Source organism: Rana temporaria, chromosome 11 (assembly GCF_905171775.1).
Source record: "Rana temporaria chromosome 11, aRanTem1.1, whole genome shotgun sequence".
Taxonomy (NCBI): Eukaryota; Metazoa; Chordata; class Amphibia; order Anura; family Ranidae; genus Rana; species Rana temporaria.
Window position 1 is genome coordinate 122269419 of NC_053499.1, and position 18832 is coordinate 122288250.

At 42.9% G+C, this 18832-nt stretch overlaps 1 protein-coding gene across 4 annotated transcripts in view; it reads right to left on the bottom strand.

Annotated features, from left to right (window-relative positions):
- The window catches only part of PLCB3 (phospholipase C beta 3), a 268516-nt gene that overhangs the window by 15492 nt on the left and 234192 nt on the right, over positions 1-18832 (bottom strand). For all 4 annotated transcript variants that reach the window (XM_040329022.1, XM_040329023.1, XM_040329020.1 and 1 more), the window contains exons 28-31: positions 15469-15601; positions 15277-15353; positions 5698-5787; positions 1835-1892 (exon numbers count right to left, since the gene is read on the bottom strand). In XM_040329022.1, coding sequence (XP_040184956.1) covers positions 1835-1892; positions 5698-5787; positions 15277-15353; positions 15469-15601 — 358 coding nt within the window. The remainder of the gene's footprint in view (positions 1-1834; positions 1893-5697; positions 5788-15276; positions 15354-15468; positions 15602-18832) is intronic.

Consider the following 18832-nt stretch of genomic DNA (forward strand, 5'->3'; position numbering starts at 1 on the left):
TAGACAGTTCAAAGGTAAAATATCCCTGGTTAAGGCTTCTTTCACACTATGGATTGTATGTCCGTTTTATAATATCCGTATTACACCTATTAACGGACGTTTATTAACGGATTTAATAACGGATACATACGGATAAATATTTTACCATTCTTCCTTTATTGAAAACGGATAATGTTTATCCGTATATATCCGTATACATCCGTTATATCATTCCTTTCTAACGTCCGTTAATAAAAAACATTTCACCCTTTCTTGAAGTCCAGCTCCAGAAGTCGTATGGATATTCAGGGGAACCCCGCCGTCAATTTAAAACAAAAATGACGTGCGGTTCCCCCTAAATATCCATAACCAGACCCATTATCCAAATACGTTGACCTGGCCGGCCGCAGAAAAGAGGGGGGACAGAGTGCGGCCCCCCCTCTTTCCTGAACCGCACCAGGCCACATGCCCTCAACATGGGGAGGATGTCCCCATGTTGATGGGGACAAGGGTCTCATCCCCACAACCCTTGCCCGGTGGTTGTGGGGGTATGCGGGCGGGAGGTTTATCAGAATCTGGAAGACCCCTTTAACAAAGGGGACCCCCAGATCCTGACCCCCCCCCTGTGTGAAATGGTAATGGTCTTCCCCAGTGACGTAGCAGAGGTACGTCAGAGGGGGCAGGGTCACGTGACGGGTGGCTCTGCCTCCTCTATATAAGAAATGTCACAGCTTCAGCCGCTCATTCGCTGGGCTGTGCCCAGCGGTGAGAGGAGGTCCGGGATGCTGCTGCGCCGGATGGATGGATCTTCACATCGCCGGAGCGGAGATCACCCGACGCTGGATCTTCTCATCGCGGGAGATCACCCGCACCCGTCGCTGGATCAGGACAACGCAGGAAGCCGGGAACGAGTGGATTTTTCAGCGCTGGAGTTTTTTTTTTTTTTTTAATAAAGGACTTTATTCTTTTGTGTCAGTGTGTTTTTTTTACAATACTTTTTACTTCCTTCGTGAAATGGTAGAGGTACAGTGTACCCCATTACCATTTCACACAGGGGGGGGGTCAGGCTCTGGGGGTCCCCTTTGTTAAAGGGGTCTTCCAGATTCTGATAAACCTCCCGCCCGCATACCCCCACAACCACCGGGCAAGGGTTGTGGGGATGAGACCCTTGTCCCCATCAACATGGGGACATCCTCCCCATGTTGAGGGCATGTGGCCTGGTGCGGTTCAGGAGAGAGGGGGGGCCGCACTCTGTCCCCCCCTCTTTTCTGCGGCCGGCCAGGTCAACGTGCTCGGATAATGGGTCTGGTTATGGATATTTAGGGGGAACCACACGTCATTTTTGTTTTAAATTGACAGCGGGGTTCCCCTGAATATCCATGCTCAGTAAAATTAACGTCCGTTAACATAACGGACATTTACGGAGACATTTACTAACGTCCATGTGCCATAGACTTCAATGTTAAAATATAACGGACGTTAATATATCCGTTACTTGCAACGGACAAAAAATTGACAAAAAATAGTGCAAGACCCGTCACATATTCCGTTATAACTAACGTCCGTATGTTATAACGGACTATTACGGATCTTTACAGAACATAAAAAAATCCCATAGACTTTAATGATATTTTATAAAGGACGTATAACTTCCGTTTTTTAACATTATCTGACGGATTTTAAAACGGATTATTAAAACGGATTTATTTTGTAGTGTGAAAAGGGCCTAACAGTACAGAATAAATGTAATACAAGTTGAATATCTGACTGTAGCACTGTTTCAGCACCCTGGAAAAGGGTTTAGATCAAAATAATGTAAGTTTGTAAAATTTTGCATATGACCAAGGTTACTTACACTGCGTAGAAAGTTCACCGACTCATTGATGTGACGTCTGTTGATCTCTGTGAGTTCTCTGCATAAAAAAAAAAGCGTTGAATGATTACTCAAAAATGACAAAAGCTAAAGTGATTCTAAAGGTTGTCATATTTTATTTTTTTAATAACAAACATTTTATACTTACTTGCTGTTCTTTTTGGGTCTGCAGCCAGCAATCTTGGCTCCTCCCACCTCCTGAGTGCCCCTAATAGCAAGCCTCTTGTTATGGGGATACCATAGCAGGGGGCGCTCCCAAGCCATGCTCCTGTGAAGGGACCTTGTCCATTCACACACACAGCATGGCTTGGCTCTGCCGCCTGTTCTCTCCTTATTGGCTCACTGGCTGTGATTGACAGAAGCAGGAGCCAATAGCTCCTAATGCTGTGTGAGCCAATGAGTAGGCAAAGACCCAGGATAGCCGCTGCCCTCATGCACAATACTGGATCGAGATGAGGCTCAAGCAAGTATAAAAGCAGTGGGGGGGGGGGGGGGGGGGTTGGTTGGGAACTGCACTCAGAAGTTGTTTTTTATCTTAAGGCAAAAAACCTTCTGCCTTTAGAACCACTTTAAAATAATATAATTTTACAGTAATACCTCAGATTGCGAGTAACGCAATTTACGAGCGTTTCGCAATACAAGCCATTATTTAAAAAAAAATCCTTACAAGATTGGGGTGTGCAGTACCAAATTTGACCAGAGGTACGGGGGCCCCGGTGACACTTGGAGGCGCTCGGATGCACTAGGTGTCGTTCCCGAGTGTCTCCTCTTGCATCCGAGCAGTCTCTGATGATCCCCCCATCCACTGACCACATGCGGTACTGCATACAATAGCAGTCACTGTGGAACAAATTCTCTGAGTTTCCTTTGACTGAGTGTTTTGGATTACTAGCATTCTTCTTGAACAAATTATGCTCATAATCCAAGGTACCACTGTACTTTATTTTTAATTTCCCCAGGGGATTAAGTGCATATAGCACTTGGTCGCAATCAAATGCATTCCTTTGTTTCTAAAAATACATTGATAATCTAAAAATAAATTGACGATCTAAAAATAGATTGCATTGTTTACATTGAGGATCTAATGAGGATCTAATAATAGCTTGACGATCTAAAAATAGACTGAGGATCTAAAATAGATGGCATTGTTTGCATTGAGGATCTATAAATAGATTGCAATGTTTACATTGAGGATTCAATAATAGATTGAGGATCTAAAATTAGATTGCAATGTTTACATTTCAGGATCTAAAAATAGATAGCATTGTTTACACTGAGGATCTAAAAATAGATAGCATTGCTTACATTAAGGATCTAAAAATGTATTCCATTGTTTACATTTGAAGATCTAAATCCAGATTGAGGGCCAGATTCTGAAAGGACTTACGACAGCGCAGCGCCATGTACGCCGTCGTAAGTCCTAATCCGACCAGTCGTATCAATGCGCCTGATTCTTAGAATCAGTTACGCATAGATATCCATTAGATCGGACAGGCGTAAGTCTCTTACGCCGCCGGATCTTAACTGCATTTTTTTTTGACTGCTAGGTGGCGCTTCCATCGAATTCCGCGTCGAGTATGCAAATTAGCTAGATACGCGAATTCCCGAACGTACGCGCGGCCGACGCAGTAAAGCTACGACTTTTACTTTAGGCTTTTCCCGGCGTATAGTTGCCCCTCCTATATGAGGCATAAGTGCGGCGTAACAATGTTAAGTATGGCCGTCAATCCCGCGTCGAAATTTGAAAAAGTTACGCCGTTTGCGTAAGTCGTCCGTGAATGGGGCTGGACGTCATTTACGTTCACGTCGAAACCAATGACGTCCTTGCGGCGTACTTTGGAGCAATGCACACTGGGAAATTCCGCAAAAACGTCAATCACGTCGGGTCACAGTAGTTTTACATAAAACAGGCCCCCCTGATCCAAATTTGAATTAGGCCGGCTTACGCCGGCCGATTTACGCTACGCCGCCGCAACTTACGGAGCAAGTGCTTTGAGAATACAGCACTTGCCTGTCTAAGTTGCGGAGGCGTAGCGTAAATCGGATACGTTACGCCGCCGCAGAAATACGCCGCTGACTGAGAATCTGGCCCTGAGTATCTAAAAATAGATTGACGATATAAAAAAATCGATAGACAATCTAAAAATATATTGCATTGCTAACATATGGATCTAAAAATAGATTGCAATGTTTACATTTGAGGATCTATAAATAGATTGAGGATCTAAAAATAGATTGCATTGTTTACATTGAGGATCTAAAAATTGATTACATTGTTTACATTGAGGATCTATAAATATAGATTGAGGGGCAGATCCTCATACATTTCCATGGGCGCAGCGTATGTGAGATACGCTACGCTGCTGTAACTTACTTTGCAAATGTTTGAATCCTGAAAGAATTTGCGCTGTAAGTTACGGCGGCGTAGTGTATTTCTCGCGGCGTAAGGGTGCGGAATTCTAATGCGGCGAGTAGGGGGCGTGTTTCATTTAAATGAAGCGCGTCCCCGCGCAGAACAAACTGCGCATGCCCCGTCCGTCAAAACTCCCAGGGTGCATTGCTCCAAATGATGTCGCAAGGACGTCATTGTCGTGAACGTAAATGGCGTCCAGCCCCATTCACGGACGACTTACGCAAACGCCGTAAAATTTTCAAAATTATACGCGGGAACGACGGCCATACTTAACATTGAGTACCTCACCAGATAGCAGCTTTAACTATACGCCGGAAAAAGCCGAACGGAAACGATGTAAAAGAATGCGACGGCGTACTAAGGCTGTCGGATCTAACACAGATGCCGTCGTATCTTGTTTGGTGGATACCAAAACAAAGATACGACGCGCAAAATTTGAAATTACGTGGCGTATCAACAGATATGCCAGCGTAATTTCTTTGAGGATCTGCCCCTGAGGATCTAAAAATAGATTACATTGTTTACATGTGAGGATCTAAAATAGATTACATTGTTTACACTGAGGATCTAAAAATTGAGGATGTAAAAATAGATTGCATTGTTTACATTGAGGATATATAAATAGATTGAGGATCTAAAAATAGATTGTGGATCTAAAAATAGATTGCAATGTTTACATTTGAGGATCTACAAATAGATTGCATTGTTTACATTGAGGATCTAAAAATAGATTGCATTGTTTACAATTTAGCAATCAGCAATTTCGGGCTGAAATCTCACACAGCACTGCAGTGCTCTGTCATATATTGGCTAGACTGTATACATGTACAAGCAGCCACTGATAGACACAAGGAGTCCTAGCTCTGCACGATCTGTCACCATTATGTCGTAATAGTAAAATATCATTCAGAGCTGCAGCTCTGTGTACAGTATCTGGGGCTACTTGTACACACACACAAAATACTTTACACAGAGCTGCAGCTCTGATTGATCTTTTACTATTATGAATTAACAGGAGGGGCGGGAGTGGCGGCTCATGCTCTCAGAGACTCGCTGGGAGGCTGAGCCGGGTGCCAGTCCAGGGATCTGGGCAGATCCCGACTCCATGGTCATGAAGGCCCCTGAGCCTGGACCGGCCCTGGGACATCAGCAGAGAGCAGACTTCATCCCACCCTCTGCTGAAAATGGGTCACAGGAGTGCAGACCTAACTGCACTCCTGTGATCCATAGAAGTACAGCCAAACAAGTTTTGGCTATACTTCTCCTTTAAAATAATTTCTAGCAAAAAATAAAAATAAAGCAGATTTTAACGTGTGCAAAAAGAATTGCTCCAATAGACAAATGGTTAAACCATATAATAGATGTAGTAAAGAAATGAATCGGAAGCAGTATTTAACACAGATATGAATACATTTGATTATGAATTACTGACCCATCCTTCTTGTGACGGTCTCGTGACTTTGCCTCTGTGATGCTGTTATGTCTTTTTCTGTCCTGAATCTTTTGTAATTCTTTCTTCTCCCTGTAAAGTAATTTTGTAATAATTTATCAGGTCATGTGACTGAAAACTGTGCAAGCACTAGACAAACTACCTGTGTATAGAATAGCTGGAGTGTCTATGAAGTGAATAAGTCATAGGGCCAGATCCACGTACCTCCGCGCATTTTTCCGTCCGGCGTAGCGTATCTCAGATACACTACGCCGCCGTAACTTTCAGCGTATTTTCCGTATCCTGAAAGAATTTGCGCCATAAGTTACGGCGGCGTAGTGTAACTGTGTCGGCGTAAGGGCGCGCAATTCAAATGGCTAAATTGTGGGCGTGTTTTATGCTAATAAGTCTTGACCCGACGTAAATTAATTTTTTTCTGAACGGCGCATGCACCGTCCGTGGAGGTATCCCAGTGCGCATGCTCCAAATTAACCCGCAACAAGCCTTCGACGTGAACGTCATTCTACGCAAAGCCCTATTCGAGAAAGTTTTACGCAAACGACGTACACAACGGAAAATTTGACGCTGGCCTGACGTCCATACTTAACATTGGCTACGCCTCATATAGCAGGGGTAACGTTACGCATAAAAAAGCCTTATGGAAACGACATAAAAAAATGCGCCGGCCGGACATACATTTGTGGATTGCTGTATCTATCTCATTTGCATATTCTCTACGCGGAAACGGAACGCCACCTAGCGGCCAGCGTAAATATGCACCTAAGATCCAACGGCGTACTAAGACGTACGCCAGTCGGATCGAGCCCTCATTCAGTCGTATCTTGTTTTGTAGATACAAAACAAAGATACGACGGGGGATCTTAGAAATTATGCGGCGTATCAATAGATACACCGCCGTAAGTTCTTTGTGGATCTGGCCCTCAGTGTTTAATAGATCCCCCCATTATTTCATGCTATACCCATAATTTAAAGTGATCCCAAAGTTTATTTTTAGTTAAAAATAACAAACATGTTATACTTACCTGCTCTGTGTAGTGGTTTTGCACAGAGCAGCCCAGGTCCTCCTCTTCTCGTGTACCTCTTCTGTGCTCCTGGCATCTTCCTCCCGTTGAGTACCCTCACAGCAACCAGCTTGCTATGGGGGCACCTGAGACGAGACACAGCTCCCTGTGTCCATTCAGACATGGAACCCCCACCCCTTTCTCTCCTCATTGGCTAACTGACTTTGCTTGACAGCAGCAGGAGCCAATGGCGCAGCACTGCTGTCTCAGCCAATAAACAGGGGATTCCCGGGCTGCCGAGACACTCCTGCAACATCGCTGGATCTAGATGGGCTCAGGTAAGTATTATGGGGGGCTGATGCACACAGTTTGTTTTATCCTAATGCATAAACCTTCTGCCTTTACAATCACTTTAAGGTCTCCAAAGTCTTTCAATCTGTGGTACACACATGCCAGTGTACGATACCAAAAAGTCCCATACCAGCTGCAGTTTTATGTACATTTTCAAAAAACCAAACCCTTTTGCAGGAATTTGGATTTCATCTAAGCCATAATAAAACAAAAAGATCTTGCTAACATATTTTGTTAAAAAAAGGCACAACAAATTCAAATAAAAAAAAAAAGAGCATGGCTTGAGATGGAGACAATGAGATGGAAATCATATCAACCATACTGAAGTGGCTTTTTTCCAGAATTACACAAATCCTCTATGGGAATTAAGTGTTTTGTTCTGAGCGCTTCCATATATGGCAGATTACTAAAGACATGGGAGCAATAGCAGATAATAAAAATAAAACTGACCATTGGACCAAAAAGAACTGGCTAATGATAATGGCTCCACAGACTGACAGTACAGCTTAGGACCTCAAAACGGGAATGAAATGTCCTGAGATCAGCAAGGGTCTGTGGTATATTCGTATAACAGAAGACACAAAGAATGGTGTACATTTCATTGGACACGAGAAAATCATCATAACCTTAATACTGGGAAGAGCACACTGGCTAGTATGCTTATCACATGATGAAACACTGTACATTCTACCAGGAAACCATAACCTACTTCCTACTGGACACCAGAGGACTTCCAGTATTACTTTGCACTCCTATGGTGTCAGCCTTTACATATTCCTCATACACTTAACTCTTACCATCCTATCATTTTCCAGTACCTGCCTTGCTGCACTGGGTTCCTATTTCCAGTTGAATAATAATAATAATATTAATATATAGTGCAAAAGTTTTTAGGCAGGTGTAAAAAAAAAAAAAAAATTTGCAATTTAAAAAGGGGTTGCAAGTTATAATTTTTGTTTTTTTAAATAACAAACATGTTATACTTACCTCTACTGTGCAGCTCGTTTTGCACAGAGTGACCCCGAACCTGGTCTTCTGGGGTCCCTCTGCAGCTGTCTCGGCTCCTCCCCGCAAGGACTCAACACATTCATGCAAGCGAGCTCGCATGGTGTTGAGTTCCTGCGGGCGCGCTCCCATGATAAAGCCGGCAGCTATTGCCGCTCACTGTATCACTCGGCCCCGGCGAGCCGCATCATTGGATGTGATTGACAGCAGCGCGAGCCTATGGCTGCGCTGCTTTCAATCCATCCAGTGTAGCCAATCAACAGCCAGTCTTGGAAACAAGGAGGATGATGGGGCCGAGCGCGAGATTTTCGAAGGGTCAAGTAAGTAAAACGGGGGCTGGGGGGCGGTATTGTCGGATGTTTTTTCACCTAATGCATAGGATGCATTAAGGTGAAAAAACATTTACCTTTACAACCCCTTTAAGTAAACTTTCAGTAATAGAAGGGTTAATAGTTTATTTTTATAAATTAACTAAATGGAAAGTGAATGGACAGAAGAGAAATCCAAATCAATATTGACCACCCTTTGCCTTCAAACAAGCATCAGTTCTTCTAGATACACTTGAACACAGTTTTTGAAGGCGCTCAGTCGGTAGGTTGTTCCAAACTTGGAGAACCAACCATGGCTGCCTCAAAGCTGTCTGTCCTGGTGTCCAATAATATGCAAGTTGGAAGGCAGTTTATCATGCAGACACTTATCCATCATGCCATACCATCAGGAAGGCGTGTGATTGACCCCAAATCTATTCTGCAGCAGGACAACGACCCGAACATACAGCCAAGGTCATTAACCACTTGCCTACTGGGCACATATAACCCCCTTCCTGCCCAGGCAAAATGTCAGCTTTCGGCACTGACAATTACGGGTGCAACGTGGTACCCAAACAAAACTGACGTCTTTTTTTTCTTTTGGTGGTATTTGATCACCTCTGTGGTTTTTATATTTTGCATTATAAACAAAAAAAAGAGCGACAATTTTGAAATAAAATAATAATATATTATTTAGTTTTTGCTATAATAAATATCCCATTTAAAAAAAAAAATCTCAGTTTAGGCCGATATGTATTTTTCTACATATTTTTGGTAAAAAAAGAAAAAAATTGGTTTGCGCAAAAGTTAGCGCCTACAAAATAGGGGACAGAATTATGATTTGTTTTTACTAGTAATGGCAGCGAACTGCGATTTTTATTGTGACTGCGACATTATGGCAGACACATTGGACACTTTTGACACATTTTTGGGACCATTTACATTTATACAGCGATCAGTGCTATAAATATGCACTGATTACTGTATAAATGTGACTGGCAGGGAAGGGGTTAACACTAGGGGGCGAGGAAGGGGTTAAATGTGTTCCCTACTAGTGATTCTAACTGTGGGGGGAGGGGACTGACTGGGGGAGGTGACCGGCCTGTGTCTCTATGTACAAGGGACACAGCATCGGTCTCCTCTCTCCCTGACAGGACGTGGATCTCTGTGTTTACACACACAGATCCATGTCCTTGTCTGTGTAACGGCCGATAGCGGGTACCTGGCGGATATCGCGGCCGCCAGGCACGCGCATCGGCACCTCAGTGATGCGCTGGGCACGCTCGCGCGCCCCCCAGTGGCCGGAGGAGCCGAGGACATCAATAGACGTCCTCCCGGCATTGTAGAGCCACCTTGTGGCAGTCATTTTACAATGCTGGGGCTCCAAGTGGTTAAAGAACTATCTTCAGCATAAAGAAGAACAAAGAATCCTGGAAGTGAGGGTTTGGCCCTAACAGAGCCCTGATCTTAACATCGAGTCAGTCTGGGATTACATGAATAGACAGAAGGATTTGAGGCAGCCTACACCAACAGAAGATCTGTGGTTAGTTCTCCAAAATGTCTGGAAAAACCTACCTGGTAAATTCCTTCAAAAACTGTGTACACAAGCAGTGTGTGTACCTAGAACATGCATGCTGTTTTGAAGCCAAAACATAGTCACATCAAATATTTATTTACATTTTTTCCTGTTTGTGCACTTTGCAAATAAAAACAATAAAAATATATATTCAAAAGCATTCTTACTTTACAGCATTTCTTCACACCTGCCTAAAACATTTGCACAGTACTGTATATAAATGTTTATATATATATATATATATATATATATATATATACACACACACACATACACACACACACACACATAGATATATCTACAGTATCTCACAGAACACCCCTCACATTTTTGTAAATATTTTATTCTATCTTTTTATGTGACAACGCTGGAGAAATTACACTTTGCTACAATGTAAAGTAGTGAGTGTACAGCTTGTATAACATTGTAAATTTGCTGTCCCCTCAAAATAACTCAACACACAGCCATTAATGTCTGGCAACAAAAGTGAGTACACCCCCTAAGTGAAAATTTCCAAATTGGGCCCAAAGTGTCAATATTTTGTGTGGCCAACATTGTCCAGCACTGTCTTAACCCTCTTGGGCATGGAGTTCAGCAGAGCTTCACAGGTTGTCACTGGAGTCCTCTTCCACTCCTCCATGACGACATGATGGAGCTGGTGGATGTTAGAGACCTTGCGCTCCTCTACCTTCCATTTGAGGATGTCCCACAGATGCTCAATAGGGTTTAGGTCTGGAGACATGCTTGGTCAGTCCATCACCTTTATCCTCAGCTTCTTTAGCAAGGCAGTGGTCATCTTGGAGGTGTGTTTGGGGTCGTTATGTTGAATACTGTCCTGCGGCCCAGTCCCCGAAGGGAGGGGATCATGCTCTGCTTCAGTATGTCACAGTACATGTTGGCAGTCATGGTTCCCTCAATGAACTGTATTTCCCCACTGCCAGCAGCACTCATGCAGCTCCAGACCAAGACACTCCCACCACCATGCTTGACTGTAGGCAAGACACACTTGTATTATTATTTTATCTTTTATTTCTTTAAATCTTTTTTAGGAGCCCCTTTAGGGGGCTTTGGTGAAATACCAGGCGTCTAAACAGGGGGAATCTGCGCCACACGGGGTGATTAGGGTGTGCCCAGGCACATCTGGCAAGCCCTGTGCGTGCACCTATGCTCTCAATCAACATTAACTTTTTTTAATCCTTATGCGGCTAGCCTAAGTAACATTGGTGTGCACAGCTTATTGCATTAGGGTGTGCACCCCAAAGCCCAAACACACACTACCGATTGCTTATGGTGTTCATTCAGAAAGTGTAGGGGTCGGTAAATGACATATTTACTGGCCCCTTCAGCACTCCTAAAACATCCCAGCAGCAACAACCGATAGGAGAGGAGGAAAGCCGGAAGCACTGTGGGGGGGGGGGGTCTAGATGGGGGCCAGGGCAATAGAGGGAATCTGTGCTGTACAGGGTTATTAGGGTGGGCCTGGGCACACCTGGCACACCCTGTGCACATGCCTATGCCTCACCTGGTTGCTGCCACACACGCTTGACACCATCTGAACAAAATAAGTTTATCTTGGTCTCATCAGACAACAGGACATGGTTCCAGTAATCTATTGTCTTAGTCTGCTTGTCTCCAGGAAACTGTTTGCAGACTTTCTTATGCATCATCTTTAGAAGATACTTTTTTCTGGGACTACAGTCATGCAGACCAATTTGATGCAGTTTGCAGCTTATGGTCTCAACCTCTGCAGCAATGCTGGAAGCACTCATACGTCTATTTCCCAAAGACAACCTCTGGATATAACGCCAAGTACATGCACTCAACTTTTTTAGTCGAACATGGCGAGGCCTGTTCTGAGTGGAACCTGTCCTGTTAAACCGCTGTATGATCTTGGTTATCATGCTGCAGCTCAGTTTCAGGGTCTTGGCAATCTTCTTATAGCCTAGGCCATCTTTATGTAGAGCAACAATTCATTTTTTCAGATCCTCAGAGAGTTCTTTGCCATGAGGTGCCATGTTGAACTTAATTTGACCAGTATGTGGGAGTGAGAGCGACAACACCAGATTTACCACACCTGCTCCACATTCACACACTAACGAGTCACATGACACCGGGGAGGGAAAATTGCTAATTGAGCCTAATTTGGACATTTTCACTTAGGGGTGTACTCACTTTTGTTGCCAGCGATTTAGACATTAACCTCTTGACCACCGCCCCATGTCAAAAAGACGTCCTCCTTTTTAAAGTTGAATATCTCGATAACGGCAGCAGCTGCTGCCACAACCGAGATATTCATCTTTTCAGGGGGCGGTGGTGTACACGATAACGGCGGTCTCCGCGGCGGATTCGCCGCGAGATCGCCGTTATCGGTGGCGGGAGAGGGCCCCCCCCCCTCCCGCCGCTCTCCCGCGCTCTCCGCCGCTTACCGGAGCCGTCGGTAGCGGCGGAGGGGATCCGATGTGTCCGGCAGCTGAGCGGGGACGGGACTGAAGGAGAAATCTCCTTCACCCGTCCTCATAGCTCTGCTGGGCGGAAGTGACGTCAAAACGTCAGTCCCGCCCAGCCTCTTAAAGAAACATTTTTTTTTTTGTCATTTGAAAAAATGACATTTTTTTTTTTTTATTTTTTTTTTTGCATTTAAGTCTAATTATGAGATCTGAGGTCTTTTTGACCCCAGATCTCATATTTAAGAGGACCTGTCATGCTTTTTTCTATTACAAGGGATGTTTACATTCCTTGTAATAGGAATAAAAGTGATCAATTTTTTTTATTTTATTTTTTTCAGTGTAAAAAATTATAAAACTAAATAAAAATAAATAAGAAAACCAAAAAACAATTTTTTAAAGCGCCCCGTCCCGACGAGCTCGCGCGCAGAAGTAAACGCATACGCGAGTAGCGCCCGCATATGAAAACGGTATTCAAACCACACAAGTGAGGTATCGCCGCGATCGTTAGAGCGAGAGCAATAATTCTAGCCCTAGACCTACTCTGCAACTCAAAAAATGCAACCTGTAGAATTTTTTAAACGTCGCCTATCGAGATTTTTAAGGGTAAAAGTTTGACGCCATGCCACGAGCAGGCGCAATTTTTAAGCGTGACATGTTGGGTATCATTTTACTCGGCGTAACATTATCTTTCACAATATATAAAAAAATTGGGCAAAATGTATTGTTGTCTTATTTTTTAATTCAAAAAAGTGATTTTTATCCAAAAAAAGTGCGCTTGTAAGACCGCTGCGCAAATACGGTGTGACAAAAAGTATTGCAATGACTGCCATTTTATTCCCTAGGATGTCTGCTAAAAAAAAATATATAATGTTTGGGGGTTCTGATAAATTTTCTAGCAAAAAAATTGTGATTTTCACATGAAGGAGAGAAGTGCCAGAATTTACCTGGTGGGCAAGTGGTTAACCACTTCAGCCCCTTAATGACCAGGCCATTTTTTGCGATATGGCACTGCGTCACTTTAACTGACAATTGTGTGTGTGTGCCACGCTGTACCCAAACAAAAAATTGAGGTCCTTTTTGCCCACAAATAGAGATTTCTTTTGGTGGTATTTGATCACCTCTGCGGTTTATATTTTTTTGCGCTATACACAAAAAAAAAAAAAAGTACAATTTAAAAAAAATATATATATATTTTTAACTTTCTGCTATAATACATATCCAAAAAAAATTATATTCAAAAAAACAAATGTATTCATTAGTTTAGGCCAATATGTATTCTGCTACATATTTTTGGTTTAAACCCCCCCCCCCAAAAAAAAAATCATGTAAAAAAGCGTATATTGATTGATTATAGTGTCTACAAAATAGGGGATAGATTTATGAACTTAATTTTTTTTTGTTTTTTTACTAGTAATGGTGGCGATCTGTGACAAATCTGACCTCAAGTGACACTTTTTAGGGGGCGATCAAGGGCTTAACGGTGTTCCCTGTGTGTGTTCTAACTTTGTGGGGGCTGGGCTGCCTGGGACAACAAAGATTGCTGTTCCTGATTACTAGGAACAGCAGATCTCAGAAATGTCCCCTGACAGAACAGGTGCCTTGTTTACACTGGTAGATCCCCATTCTGCCTCTCCTCACCGCGATCAAGGGTGGCCGACGAGATCGAGTCCTGTGGGACCTGCGGGCGCCCGCAGTTTATCATGCATTGACTGACGCACGGGTACATCGATTTGCACAGGAGAGCCAACCTGCCACTGTATATAAACAGTGGCTGGTTGGCAAGTGGTAATGACTGTGTGTCGAGTTATTTTGAGGGGACAGAAAATGGACACTGTTATACAAGCTGTACACTCACTACTTTACATTTTCACAAAATGTATTTTACATTGTAGCAAAGTGTCATTGCTTCAGTGTTGTCACATTAAAAGATATATAATAAAATATTTACAAAAATGTGAGGGGTGTACTCACTTTTGTGAGATACTATATGTAACGGGAGGGCCCGTGGAATCCAGAAGCTCTTACAAAGTATGAGCCAGGAAATAATGGACATATCTTGGATTGCTTTAACATGGGTCTGTAATTCACAATATATTCCAGGATATCTGCAAGAACTATTTACAGGTTGTTGATTCTAAACTCAACAGGTTAATTGAAAGAGTGACTCAATCAATGTGGGAACACAGACTGTTAGGTATTAATGTCGTCTGCTACTGTAATGTAAATTAATCTAGGGTGGCTCCTAAGACCTTTTCATTGTGTTGTGCTAATTGACACTGTAGTGTGTGAAGGAGTCCTGTGATAAATGTGTATTGCAAGTTAACAGACAGTCTAAAGGTCTATTGATGATAAATGTGTATTGTGTGGCAGGTGAGAGGAGCCGGGATGTCTACCTTGAGGGGTCATGTCTCGGAGTCACCTTGTCTGGGTAAATGATTAGTTTATTAGCTCATGTAAATTATGTCAGAGTTGGTGTCAGAATGTCTGACTAAAAGATGTGTATTGAGGGGGCTCGTTAGGAACCATTGTATAATGTTGTGGGTGGAGTTGAGTCATTGTTCATTTTGGTTACTAACTGTATATAAGAGCCTGATTTTCTCATTAAAAAGAGTCTTTATTCGTTTTGAACCTCAAACAGAGCTGTGTCTCGTTACTGGGGGAATTCGTATGGGTCGTGTTCGCCGGATTGTGGAGTGTCGATAGCTGTCTTGGGTTCGGAATGGAATATCTCAAACGGCGTTAAACCATGTCCCATTTGGGGTTTCGTTACAATATTATATATATATATATATATATATATATATATATATATATATATATATATATATATATAAAAATAAAAACATTTCCTGAGATTTGTTGTCACCACTTACTTTTCACTGGTTTCTTTTAATTTCTTCAGCTGAGCAGTATGGCACGACTGAGCTACGTCCAGCAGCTTCTGAACATCCTAAAAGATAACCAATAACATTGTAGTTTGATACCTGCCAGTAACCTGCCGATATAGATAATGTTCTTAGGGGAGGGCAATGTACTCCCACACACAGCTCAGAAGCTTTCAATACCTGCTGCAAGTGGATGTGTTTGATTTTACGTTCTTGCTCATGTTGAAGTTCCCTCATTTCTAGAAGGCGCCTCTGCTGCTCCCCTTGTAGGTCCATCAGCTTCTTCTGCTGCTCCTCCTGCTCTGGGTGAAAACTGCACCGAAGACATCACAATACACATTAATACAGAACACATGGAGGCTGATGTACTAAAACTAGATAATGCAAAATCTGGTGCAGCTCTGTATAGAAACCAATCGGCTACCAGGATTTTTATTTTCTTTGGTCAAAGCATAATTGAACAAGCGGAAGTTAGAAGTTCGACATAGATTGGACTTGATGGACTTGTGTCTTTTCAACCTCATCTACTATGTAACTATGTAAAGTTCATTGGCTACCATGCACAGCTGCACCAGCCCAGTTTAAGTAAATCAACCCCATATTGACTAGAAAGGGCATATCTAATATTTTGACAAAATTATTTTAGACTATTAACATTACCCACTTAAGGACCGCCGCACGACCATATGGCACAGCTGGGCACAGGGACGTATATACACGTCCCCTATAAGATCCCAGCCATGGGTTGCGAGCGCGCCGGTGGCTCGCTCGTAAACCCGGTCCCAAGCTCCGTGACTGCGCCCAGGGGACCCGATCGCCGCGGGTGTCCCGCGATCGGGTCACAGGAGCTGAAGAACGGGGAGAGGTGAGTGTAAACACACCTTCCCCGTTCTTCTGTGTGTCAGTGTCAGTGATCGTCTGTTCCCTGATATAGGGAACGACGATCACCGACGTCACACCTCCAGCCCCGCCCCCCTACAGTTAGAAACACACATGAGGTCACACTTAACCCCTACAGTGCCCCCTAGTGGTTAGCCCCTTCACTACCATTGTCATTTTCACAGTAATCAGTGCATTTTTATAGCACTTTTCGCTGTGAAAATGACAATGGTCCCAAAAATTTGTCTGATGTGTCCGCCATAATGTCACAGTCATGAAAAAAATTGCTAATCGCCGCCATTAGTGGTAAACGCTTATTACGATTTTTTTTTACCAAAAATAGGTAGAAGAATACGTATCGGCCTAAACTGAGGAAAAAAAAAATGTTTAGATCTTTTTTGGGGATATTTATTATAGCAAAAAGTAAAAAATATTGTTTTTTTTCAAAATTGTCGCTCTATTTTTGTTTATAGCGCAAAAAATAAAAACCGCAGACGTGCTCAAATACCACCAAAAGAAAGCTTTTTTCTATTACAAGGGATGTTTACATTCCTTGTAATAGGAATAAAAGTGATTTTTTTATTTTTATTTCAGTGTTAAAAATTGTAAAATAAATAAAAATAAATACGAAAAAAAAAATATATTTTTAAAGCGCCCCGTCCCGACGAGCTCGCGTGCAGAAGCGAACGCATACGCGAGTAGCGCCCGCATATGAAAACGCACAAGTGAGGTATCGCTGTGATCGTTAGAGCGAGAGCAATAATTCTAGCCCTAGACCTACTCTGTAACTCAAAAAATGCAACCTGTAGAATTTTTTAAACGTCGCCTATCGAGATTTTTAAGGGTAAAAGTTTGACGCCATGCCACGAGCGGGCGAAATTTTTAAGCGTGACATGTTGGGTATCATTTTACTTGGCGTAACATTATCTTTCACAATATGTAAAAAAATTGGGCCAAATTTATTGTTGTCTTATTTTTCTATTTAAAAAAGTGAATTTTTTCCAAAAAAAGTGCGCTTGTAAGACCGTTGAGCAAATACGGTGTGACAAAAAGTATTGCAATGACTGCCATTTTATTCTCTAGGGTGTTAGAAAAAAATATATATAATGTTTGGGGGTTTTAAGTATTTTTATAGCAAAAAAAAATGTTTTAGTCTCGTAAACACAGAATCTGAAAAACAGGCTCAGGGCTTAACTAGTTAAAATTGTTTTGAGCAGCTTCTTTTCACAAAGGCAGCAAAAAGGGATCCTACCTAGTAGCCGGTAGGTGTACCTAATAAACTAACCACAATCAGAAAATATTGTAAAACCAGTTAGTTGCCAACGCTACCAACCATAACTACACTGCCCAGTCCATCAGTTTAGTAAAATTTAAGGTTAGAAGAGCCAGTAACCTGCCTGTACATATTTGAAAAATAATTTTGTTATATATAATTATAATATTAAAGCTCAAACACAAAGTCATAGGTTTCCTTTCATCCAAAGAGTTAATTTCAACTCTCAAATAGAGCAGGAAACGATGATCAAAGTTGCTTCAAAGATCCCATCACCAAACCTCGTGGGGTCCCACTCCCTATAGGTGTTACACTCCCCAGTCCAAGTATAACCAACGTGTTGGAATCCTCCTCTCTATCTCCTATTCTACCCACTCTCATTATCAGGAGCCCTGTCAGGACTTGAACCTGGGACCTCTTCTGTGTCCAGCGTTGACTCTTTCCACTGAGCTATCTGAGATGCTGGACAGCTCCCTGCCTGATCTATTGGACAATCCTATCTGATCCATTGGACAACACTGCCTTGTGTCTTGATTGCTGTTGAACCTTGAACTCCTTGCTTCTCCCGTGAACTTCCTATAAAAGTTTGTCTCAGCACTTCCTCTTTGCCAGGTTATTGTGCCTTCTCAGCCAGTACCTTGCTCTTGACTTTCCTGCTGTCATCTGTATTTTGCTACCACTCGTGATTGACCCTTGGCTTGCTCCTAGACTACTCTACTGCCTGATCTCAACTACTCGTTAGCCAACCTTTTGGCTTGTTTACGGACCACGCTGCTGTTTAATCCTTATTTGCTCATCCGCTACTGGACCCTGGCTTGCTCACACCCTGGTGGGGCAAACCCGAGGACCGTGACCTGGTACTAGCATGCAGCTAAATCCATCTCCACCACCGGCTAGTAATTAGAATCTGCACCTCAGGTCATCTGCCAGAGTGACTGCCTGTATACCTATACTGTTGGTCGGTGGTAGTCCTGCAACTGCTATAGCTACTGGTCTTCAAGGCCGACGCCTGATCGTGATGGAACAACCTGGCCCAAAACATGTAGGCCGCTATAGCAAATGCTGTGGCTCCTTTCAGGCAGCAAATTGCAGAGCTGCAGGAGTTTGGTGTCACCTATCAAGAAAAAATTGCCAGACTGGAAAGTGTTGTGAAAGGATAACATGAAGAGATCCGTGCTCTGCAAAAACAATTGCTGGATCTACGTTCCCAAGATGATGCTAATGCACATATGCCTCACCCACCCAAGTTTAATGGAGATCACCGCCTTTACAGAGGTTTTCTTAACCAGTGTCGCATATATTTCCAAATGCGACCTGCTGCGTTCACTTCTGAAAAACAGAAGAAAATGTTTGTTATCAACCTCCTGACTGGAGAAGCTCTAGCCTGGGCCT